This window comes from Embiotoca jacksoni, unplaced genomic scaffold, assembly GCF_022577435.1.
Source record: "Embiotoca jacksoni isolate LCO1_2020_lvr unplaced genomic scaffold, fEmbJac1.0.p SCAF_8, whole genome shotgun sequence".
Taxonomy (NCBI): domain Eukaryota; kingdom Metazoa; phylum Chordata; class Actinopteri; family Embiotocidae; genus Embiotoca; species Embiotoca jacksoni.
Window position 1 is genome coordinate 16,912,677 of NW_027185436.1, and position 11,081 is coordinate 16,923,757.

Consider the following 11,081-nt stretch of genomic DNA (forward strand, 5'->3'; position numbering starts at 1 on the left):
TGTTATAAAGTGCTTTATTTAATCTTAGCGGAATTCATACTACACACTAGTCTCTGTGTGTTTTTCTCCCTCAAGTGATCCAGTAATAGGCAGCATTATGTTTTTTCAGCGTACTGCAATATTGCACTGATTGTAAAGTTAGACTGTATGGACCCAGTACTGGATCAGCTCACCATAGTGTAATCCCTAGGTATTACTGTTTACTCTGTATTCAAAGTAACACTGCTACTGTATCCTATAATCTTTACATGTGTTGTCAACCTACAGCTTTTGTTGTAGCTTGCTTTTCTCTATTTTAGCAAGAGCATAGTAGCAAGAGAAAAAGCCACTGATGCCATTTGGAAGTTTTTTTTTTAGTAGCCTACAGTTTGACTTGTCGTTAGCTGCACTAAAGATTAATTTTAAATTATCCAAACAACAACGGTCAGTACGCCTCATTTGTTTGCTACGGAAAGTTGCTTCAGTTTGGTAGATAGCAAAATGGCATTGTTAGCTGGTTATAGCTTACATTTTTTTTTAGAATTTTATCAATATAAGGTCAAACTTACTTTATGCATATGGAGATGTAGCCTATATGTGACCAGGGTCATGAATGGATGAGTAATTTTATATTAAGTTGACTGTTTACTGTCAATTAGTTTTTGTAAATTCAAAGATATAGTGTCTTCTTGTGGCTAGATATTGTAGCCTACATTTTTAGAAACAACATGATGTGTTTGTGATGTCCTGTCAGAGTGATGCGTCTTTGACACGCAGCCATTTCATTTTGTTGGAGGCCTTCAACCTATTCAATTTTTTTTGAAGTTGCTGTGAACATCACTCACAAAAATGACTCAAATGTATTGAAGGCACATGCTGAGGGCAGTTTTCAAATGCCCCCAATTCACCAGGCTTTGAGGAGTGGGCAACCTTGCCTGAAAGATTGTTGCAAATGCCCGCGCTTCTTTTATTTGACTTGGTTGTGCTGTATTCTTTTGTACCATATTTACATTCATAAGCTTTTTTTTTTTTTTTGTCTGGTTTGATTCTTTTTAAATATCACTTGTCAAAAAGACAAATGTACCTTACAAATTTCTTCTTATCAACCAGGTTTATGTCTCAGTGCAGGACAGCACAAACAACCAATAGCTACAATCATGTCTCACTTCCAATGTGATCAATCATGTTCAAATCAAATTAGAAAAACAAGAAGTCTCATTTGTAAAGATTCTTTTTTAACTGGATTATTTGAGAGCTTTTACATGTCATGGTCTGAGTAATGTTTTTTTTTTAGAGCATTTCCTTTCCACTCTCGGAAACATTTCCAAATGATGTGAATGTATTGAGTAATCCTCTCCTCTATCATGCATGTCTGTGTGGCAGTGATGAAGCAATACATTTTTTGTTATTTTCACTTTTTTTTTTTTTTTTTATAAAGACATTTTTTTTTTGAAAACATACGGCTTTTATCTATCTTCATATGCCCAGACGCCCTCGTTTCATTTATGAAATATGCCATTATTGTCCCTGCGTGCTGTTTAGTTCAGGGAAACAGGTTGCGACAAGGTATTTAATGGAGCCAGTGTGCTCACTCTTTTCATTTTCAGTGACCCTGGATGAACAACGAGGACAATCAGCATGCACCATCATACAGAGTCTGAGCCATTAAATCCTACCTGGAGCCTTTTGATTTGCATCTTAGCTTGCATGTACACAGTGTTGCAGATGTTTGCTCATATTACAGGTTTCAAGTTTATGATAAGCTATTTACGTACCTTCTATATTCCTCATGCAGTTATCCTCACATACGTGGATAAAGAGGATTGCCTACATACAAATATGACCACGAACACAGAAGTTGCACAGACTCCAGGAGAACGGTATTGTTTGCCTTCTAGCTAATTTTTGTGTACATGACATAAATACCCCGGTTATTGTCAGGTTTTTATCTCATTTTGCATGTAATATGCCTGGATATATAACTGATGTACCCAAAAATAAATCAGGATGCTGCTGCATTTCTACTTCTCATCCATGTTTCTGAATGATAGACACTACCTGCTCAGGTACTGCTTTGGCCAGGTGACATAACACAAACAATCATGGCAAGTGCCAAGACTTTTGGAACGATGGAAAAATGGAAGAATAAATGTCTTTTGGTAATTAGTGTTAAATATATTTGGTAATTCATATTTGGAGAAAGCCTCAAAATATTTGCACTAGTCACATTACAAAATTATAGAATTCACTTACAGTGGAATAATTCAGGTCTATAATCATAGTCAAATAAATTTAGGGTTAGCAGTTACAGGCATGTCCGATGAAGGTGTTTGTAAACAGCACAGGTGCTTGAGCAAATTGCATTCAGTTGATCAAACCCGTGGTGTAGCATTAATATCTGGATGCTCATGTCGTTGCAACATTAATTGACCTCATGAATCCAAAACTTAAACAACAAAACTGGAATATTACCATAATTAGGTCAAGATATTCATTCATCCATATTGAATTTTTCATATGCTGCTATACCACAGCTGGAGATTTATTTAGTAAGGTTAGGAGCACACTTTCACACAGAGAGAAAGTAAGGTGTTTTCTGCCTCAACCGTCTAATCCATTCCTGAGCACGCATCCAAGCAGCAGCGTTGATGTTAACCTATACTGTGAAGGTATAATCACGTCACAGACAGCAGTCTAAATAGTTATTCATTGAACTTTGTCGCCTGAGCACGAATAGTCACAGCTGGAGGTCAATCCAAGCAATAAATTTAGGGCACACTGAGTGCCACTGAGTGGACGCAGAGCAGCCTCTCTTTACCACAATGGTAATTGATCAGGTGTTCAGCTGGCCAGAGATTAGCCACGACTCATATCGAGCATCAAACAAAAGCTATGAACTTCAAACAAAAAGAGACCCCAATACATGACAACTACTGTCAGATTGACTGGCAACATAATCATAATTTCAAGTGGAGTATGAATAGGAAAGAAATGATCTGAACTGTGTCATCCTTTCAATAACAGCAATTATAAATATGCATGCTGTTCTACTGGGCTGTGATGCCTCGATGGCCTTGACAGGACACACTTTACTTAAGAGTCTCTTTTGATTTGTTGATACATTTTCCCAATCAAGTTTGAACTTCCAGTTATATTATTCTATATTGAACAATGTATCATTAGGCCTGTCGTGAAAACTAAATAAATTCATCTGCCGGTTCAGTCATAAATCACAACACTTGATGATTCTTATGATGGTGAAGTAGGTAATCCAAAAAGTTTTTAGGAAGTTCCCAGAATTTTACTTTACAGAACTTTAACACTTTAAAGGCTGCAGTGATTGAAAACATTTATCATTAACTATTGTGTAATGCATTTTTCTTTTTTGAGCTGTGAATCTATCAGGAGAAAGGTTGTGGACAAATCCCCAAATTACTAATATTTATGTCTTTGGAAGTTAAACACATGACCAAGAGTCTACAGCCACATGAGCAGCTTTACTATTGCCCGGTGGTGCTGCGTGCTGTGTCTCCTGCCTCGGGGACCAAACATGCCATTGTCACTGTTCCCACTCCATGGATGGACAGAACGGTCTCGGACTTGTTCCCATTTATTTTGCAGGTTTCGCAGCGATCTCAGGTCAGCTGCTCTGATATTATTTATCACTGTGCAGGTAACTGTGGACTTGGTCTATTAACTTGTCTTCAACATATTTTGCCATTATTGTTGCTGCTTTCATATACTGACCCTAACGCATCCCCACACTGCCCCAACTGTTCATGTGCGCATTGGATCTTGGAGATGTGATGAGTTCATTTCTGAGGACGTGCTCAATTAATGTTTCAAACGACACAGGATACACGAGATAGCCATTATGTGCATACAAATACATAGTTAAAAGGAAGTATCTCTGGCCTAAGAGTATGTCCGGCTTCAAATTTCTCATATAGCTTTGGTATTTTTCATCTTTCCTAGCTACTGTTTTCGAAGAAATCCTACTACTAATATAATTTAAAGAAAGTTAAAAAAAAATAAAATAAAAATTTAAAAAAATCCATAGTTTGGAGGAACAAGAGGTTCAATTAATAGTTTCCTGCACGGTTTCTTTGCAGCTTGAATAACTTAACCAACAATCTGCGTGCAGGAAGATGTGTGAATAGAGTTAACCTCCATTGATTACAACCAAACTCCTGTAGCTTTAAATGAACGTGCTGAAACCTCAGTCACACTGAATACAGCTTTCACTGAGAACATCACATCAGGATCTCCTTTAACAGGCCTGGTCATCTGGCTTCACACCAGGCTGCTGATTCAGAATCAATCCTCTAATGACAGCATTTAGCCATGGTTGTTTTGCCTCTGCTAGAGCTTGTTTAGGAGAAACTGTGAGTCAGATTGCATAAACTGAAGCACCATGCCCACAGAGCTCCATCTCTGATTGCCTTTCTCACAAAGACCACTACCAATACATAACCTCCTTATCAGTCTGCCCCTCTGTCCCTTTTACAAATATTTGTGACCATGGAAGCATGACAGTTCAAGCATTAGAGACAAGATAGCAGTGATCTCTGTTGCACTAATGCAAATAGGGGTGACCTTTGGGAATGAGAATAAAAAAATATGCTCATCACCATGACCCATCCCTATTATAACTACGGATGATGGAGGAGTTTCTTGGTTGCTCGGTATTTCACAGAATAATTTATATATCTGCTCAGGTGTTGTACATTATAGTTATAAGTAAACTACAGTAGTCTGGTTTAGGTTAAGTAGGATTATCTTCCACGCAGACACGCGCGTCCGTCAGTCACTTGATTTGTCAGTCAAGTTTAAAGCAGATATAAAAGCGAGCCATCCCCGTGAGCTGCGCTGCACCTGTTGATCGCCTCGCAGCACCCTCGTTTAACATTACAGGTATGTAAGTAATTACGATGCACATCTACTGTCTGCTGGAAAAACGTCAGGCTAAGAGTGCTGATGCACGGCTTTAATAGTTGCGGCTCAGAAACCCGCTCGTTTGCGTGAGAAGCGCGGATATCTCCAGAGACGCACGAAGTTCCGCGCCGAACATCTTCTGCACTGATATTCTGCATCTGATAACGGAGAGATCAACACACGGTAGGTGTGCTACCTGGTCACCGGTTCGAGATGAAAAATGTGTCTGTTACCTAAATGTAATCAAGTCTGACGAAAAGAAAAAGACGCAAATGATGCAAACGTGCGTCAAAATGCTTTTCTCTTTAAAAACATCTTTAAAGTTATACTAGTTATTTACGCTGGACTTGGAGGGGTTTTAAATAACTCGTGGTGTGTTTTTGTTATGTCCGACCGACTCTTTCTACATCTGCACAGTCACGTCTTTTCCATTCTATCCATATTCCAAGGCAGCATCTATTTCTAAGAGACTTCAGATAGGCTGTAAATATTCTTAATGACTTACACCGACGATTACTAAAACGATTAAGATGTAAATAGGCTATATGATATCACGATATTGGTGCCAGGGTTATCTTGGCATTAAGGATACTGCAGTGTTAAAATCAGTTAATTCATTTGAAGAAAAAAAAACCGCTCGTGTTGGCAGAGCATCTGGGAGCTAAAAATCATATTGTGATCCTATTTTTGTTTGACATTTTTTCCTTCATCCAAATAATCTAATACATATATACATAAATATAAATGTAATCCGTGTCACTTACTAACAAAAACAAGAGAAGCACCGTGAATCGCCTCCACCATTCACAGCAGGCTCTCTGATATTCAGGCAACAGTTAAATGCTTTATCATGGTTTGAACTATATTTTCCAATTACAATAGAAATTATATCCTGTTATCGTCAAGTATATTTATTAACTCCCATCAGCAAAAGGTGCAACTGTGGAACATTTAGGGGAATCCGTGGCAAGAATCTTTCCTGTAATATTTTGCCAGTTACTGTAATAAGAAAATGTTTTTTTTTTTTTTTTTTTTTTTTTACTGTTGTCAGAGATCAATTTTAAAGGTTCCTCAAGAACTCCACAGTAGCTACGTTTTAACTTAAGTCCGACTTTTTTGCAGATCTGTAGCCTAAAGACATTCAAAATGCATGTGTATTTTTTTTTCTCCAAATGTGACACTACTGTGTGAAGTTGTGTGCTTGTGCGAGTATTGCCATATGTAGTCATGCAGCTGTGCTGTCATAACATGTCCTTCAAATTTCCTCAGTTCAGCTAAATATAGTTGAAATGAACTATTTCAGCTGGAACTTTAATGTACAGTGTTTGTGTTGAAGTTCTATTGAATTCACCGAACAGCGCTGGTTGGAGATGATGGGCAGCCTACTTGATGTCAGAATTACACTGCAGCAAAACAAACAAAAAATCAAGTATTTAGAAAATAGAAATAGAAATTAAAAAAAAATATCTTTGTAGTAATTTCTAATTAATGAAGGGAGACCTTGATGTGGTCTAACAAAAAGAAGTTACTGTCAGCACAGTGGTTTTTTTTTTCTCAGATAGGACTGATACATTCTTTATCACAAAGACGACAGTTGTAGCTGGGCAGAAGAACTGGCTCATGAAGCTGCTCGTCTTGTCTGCAGTTACGCAGGATTATACAAAAAAAAAAAAAAAAAATACAAGCTGTGCTTGTAAATGCAGTCTGCAGTCGTAGGAAATTAATGTGCATCACTCGGTCAGTATTCCCTATTTGCAAATGTGATTTCTGGCAGAGTTGGATATTTCACTGTATGCTGTGGAATAGCCTACATAACCTTATGGTTAATCACAACATCCCCCCCTGCAGGTGGACACCATCCTTCTGGGATGGAGGACGCAGGCAGTGGCTGGGAAGCCGAGCTCACCCCCCCGTGTGTTGTGATGCACGGCGGGAATGACACCGTTCGAGTGTTTGAGGTGGCGCTGCAGAACGGCTCCTCGAAGCGCAGCCCCCAATTTGTGGGTGTGGAGCTGCTGCAGTCTTTCAAGCTGCTCATCATTCCCTGCTACACTCTGGTGGCCCTGGTGGGCGTCTTCGGCAACTACTTGCTCCTCTATGTCATTTGCCGCACCCGCAAGATGCACAACGTCACCAACTTTTTTATAGGAAACCTGGCCTTTTCTGACATGCTGATGTGCGCTACATGCGTCCCCTTCACGCTGGCCTACGCCTTCAACCCGCACGGCTGGGTCTTCGGCCGCTTCATGTGCTACCTTGTGTACCTCATCCAGCCAGTGACGGTGTACGTCTCGGTCTTCACTCTCACCGCCATCGGTGTGGACAGGTAAGTCGTAATGAGCCGGAGGACAGTGGACAAACTTTCTGGATTCCTCTTGAATTTTCTTTTTAAACATCCAGCTTCTCACCAACATCTCCTAGTGAATCATCAGATGAGCAAAAAGAGACAAAGGTTTTCAGCTTGAGGCATTTACGCAAACAGTTTTAAATCGCCCTTTGGCAAACTACAAATAACTAAAAAATAATTGTACATTGTTGCCGCAGCAGATGCAAATGTCTCTAAATGTAGCTCAGAATACAACTGAGATGCTCAGCATGACGATGCAAGAATATGTAACAATGATTTGGGCCACATATTTCTGAAATGTGAACCTTATACAAGTTCTGTGCTGTATTGTTAGATACTCATTCAGGAGTCGATGCGTGACATTTTTCAAGGATAACAGATCTTGAAGTGCTTTTCTCTGCTCACTCCAGGACCTTTCAATGAAAGTTGAAAGAGTGTGCCTGATGTGGGAGATGAGCATTGAAACGCAAATGTTCCGGTACATTCATGGTAGCCCTTTCAAATGCTTTGCCTTGAGTTAGAGAGTGTACTCTGTCATCAGGGCATTGTATTTCTTCAACGGTTGCTCACAGTATTCGACAGCTCTGGAGAGATATTACACACTAATCCCATGCTTTGGGTTTATCTAAATGTAAATCTTGTCTGTAAGAAGCACAACAAGGCTGGAGGATTAATTACCCGACTGGGGTATGGTTCCTCATTGCTCAATTACAGCAATCCTGCTCTGCTGACCTTACTTACAGAGGCAGAGCTGAATTGGATTTGATATTTGTGAAACTAAAAGTTTTTTTTCTGGTTGGAGACTGCTAATTTAGCATTGATTTAGTCCTGTTGTCATTTTTTAAGCCTGCAATGTCTGCGGGGCTTTCAGTAATAGCATACGATTACATGCACATTGACTGTTGTTGGCAAGCATTGACTGGTTAATGTTGTTCTTCTTCGTCCCTGCAAATTAACTCGCGTTAGCATCAATAACTCCGCATCCTCTCGGACTCCTCTGCTCTGCTTCTTCACAGATATCACGCCACAGTGCACCCTCTGAAAAAGCGTATCTCCGTGTTGGCCTGCACCTACCTCCTGTCAGGGATCTGGCTGCTGTCCTGTGGTCTGGTGGCTCCGGCTGTGGCTCACACCTACCACGTGGAATTCAAGAACGAAGGCTTCATCATCTGCGAGGAGTTCTGGATGGGCCAGGAGCGGGAGCATCTGGCTTACGCGTACAGCACCCTGTTCATCACCTACGTCCTGCCTCTGTCGGCGCTCTGCATCTCTTACCTGTGCATCTCGGTCAAACTGCGGAACTGTGTGGTGCCGGGCCACCACACCCAGAGCCAGGCGGAGGCCCAGCGCATGCGCAAACGCAAGACCTTCCGGTTGGTGAGCCTGGTCGTGGCGGCGTTTGGCGTCTGCTGGATGCCCATCAACGTGTTCAATGTTCTGCGCGACATCGACATTGACCTGATTGACAAGCGGTACTTTCTGCTCATCCAGCTGCTCTGCCACCTGTGCGCCATGAGCTCGTCTTGCTGCAACCCTTTCCTCTACGCCTGGCTGCACGACCGCTTCCGTGCCGAGCTCCGCAAAATGTTCACCTGCCGCCGTCGCATCGGCATCTCTGCCAACAACTGCGCCACAGCCAGCGTGGTTTTGTGAAGCTGTTGTGAGGGTCGCGCACACCTCGTCGTGGGAGCATTCCGTCAACGTTCGGGGAATACAGAATTAAGACGGGTGTAGACAGGTGGGACCCCTGTGTCTGTACGGTCATCCGGTTTTCACTCAATGTAGCTGTATGACACACAAAATAATTTGGTAGTCTAGTTGTCAAAAATTCCCCCCTCGTTTACCAATATGCTCAAAGGAGAACTCTACTGATTTACTGTCGCCGTCCCAGACTGTTCCCTGCTTCCCCTGCCACCACGGTGCCTACATTTCCTACAACGCAACTCACCCACCAACAATTTGGTCAAAAGGTTTGAATGTGTTACTAATAGCGACCTTGGCCTGTAAATAAGAGCTGGACAACTCTCCTCCACTTCCTCTCACTACACAAAAGTGAATTCAAACTGCCCTGCATATACGGACTTCCGTATTGCGCTGGTGACGTCATTGGAATCAGAGTCTGCGCAAATGTGATCAGTGGGGATGAAGCCGCGGTATCGAGGTTCCGCCCACACACAAAGCTGCTGTCAATCATGACGTCACACCCCTTATTTTCTATAGTGTCAAACAACTACTTAAAATAAAACTTACCAGAAAGACAAACATTTAAAGAAACATTAACGTGATAAGAGGGAGTTATGACAGAAACCAGATCAGGCAAAAGTCTGTTTGAGGTCTAAATTTATTTTTTAGTTTGGTCCAACTGCTATCACGGTGTGGCCGGGGTTTATGACATATACGGGGACTAGCCACTAGGGGGCAATCGATATGCTTTGGCTTCGCTATAGGGGAGCTTTTGTGTACGTTTTTATGTAAACTCTATGGAGGCAACTATTTATTTTTTGGGGTTAATAAGAAAAATAACATTTAAAAAGAAAACGAAATGTAATATATAATGATTAAAAAGAAATAAACAGAAACAAAACATAATTACCAGGAGTGTCTACAATCAAATCAAAAGGATATAGATCAACTTCAAAAGGGGTTGACTCAAGTAGCCTCACGTAAAGATAAATAGCAGCTACAAAGGTCTGGGAGGCATCACTTCTTTTTAAATCCACACCCCCAGGAATATTTTATTTTCAAACTGTAAACATCATTCCCAGTCTACTTGCGTCAACATTCTCACTCTGGAGCCAAGGAAGACTTCATATAGCCTCACTTTAATACAACAGTGTGGAAGTTAAACTGAACACACTGTGATATAAAAAAAAACATTAGTGGAGTTCCCCCTTAAGCCTGAACATGAGTTGCGTGCCATTCGTGTGCTATTTGTGTCCGTTCATACAATCCCATTGAGTAACCTGCTTTTTGTAAATCTAAATGTTTAACCTATTTTTGAAATATCTCTTTCACATGAATGGAAAAAAATCTTGCTGTATGATATATTTATGTGTTTCAGTTCTTAATTGTTTGTTTTTTTAGTCTTTTCAAAACACAACTGGGATTTATTGACAATAATAAAAACATTGAGTCATAAACATATCCGATTGGTAAAGATACAGTATTGCATTTGTATTTCCATTTTAGAGAGATCAATCTAACCTAATTATTTCATTTTAAATGGGGATGCCTGAAAATGTACGAATTACTTTTTCATTTACTCTTCAGTTTTGTCAACAGCATCATTTACATTTGTGTTTGACAGCCTTTTGTTTGAATTAGGTGAATAAAGGAGTGGATTTACAATCTGATGAAATAATGGGAAAACAAACAAGTTCAGCTGCATTGTTACTTGGCCTGAAGGTCTTTGTGTACAATAAAACATGCTATGTATATTTCAATGGCTACACTTGTTTCTCATCATTGTTGGGCTGAAATTCATTTTAAACGAGACACTAATTTGTGTACCACAGATAAAATAAAAGTGCTACAAGTGGGAAAAGACAGAACATCTGGTTATGGCAAGAGCAGTTGTCAATACAGGTGGCTTATTTTTAGTCTTAAATGATAAATAAGTAGATTAATATTTCATTTAGATACAGTGGGTACGGAAAGTATTCAGACCCCTTTAAATTTTTCACTCTTTGTTTCATTGCAGCCATTTGCTAAAATCAAAAAAGTTCATTTTATTTCTCATTAATGTACACTCAGCACCCCATCTTGACAGAAAAAAACAGAAATGTAGAAATTTGTGCAAATTTATTAAAAAAGAAAAACT

General features: G+C 40.1%; 1 protein-coding gene across 2 annotated transcripts; it reads left to right on the top strand.

Annotated features, from left to right (window-relative positions):
* Positions 1 to 1,798: 1,798 nt before the first annotated feature.
* On the top strand, positions 1,799 to 10,680 carry prlhr2a (prolactin releasing hormone receptor 2a). Of its 2 annotated transcripts, none has more exons than XM_069138976.1 (3): positions 1,799 to 1,859; positions 6,763 to 7,240; positions 8,278 to 10,680. In XM_069138976.1, the coding sequence occupies exons 2-3, from the start codon at positions 6,783 to 6,785 to the stop codon at positions 8,912 to 8,914; spliced, it is 1,095 nt and encodes a 364-aa protein (XP_068995077.1). In that variant the 5' UTR covers positions 1,799 to 1,859; positions 6,763 to 6,782; the 3' UTR covers positions 8,915 to 10,680. The 2 variants fall into 2 exon arrangements, with proteins under 2 accessions (XP_068995077.1, XP_068995078.1); XM_069138977.1 differs by lacking the exon at positions 1,799 to 1,859 and adding an exon at positions 4,831 to 5,097.
* Positions 10,681 to 11,081: the final 401 nt, after the last annotated feature.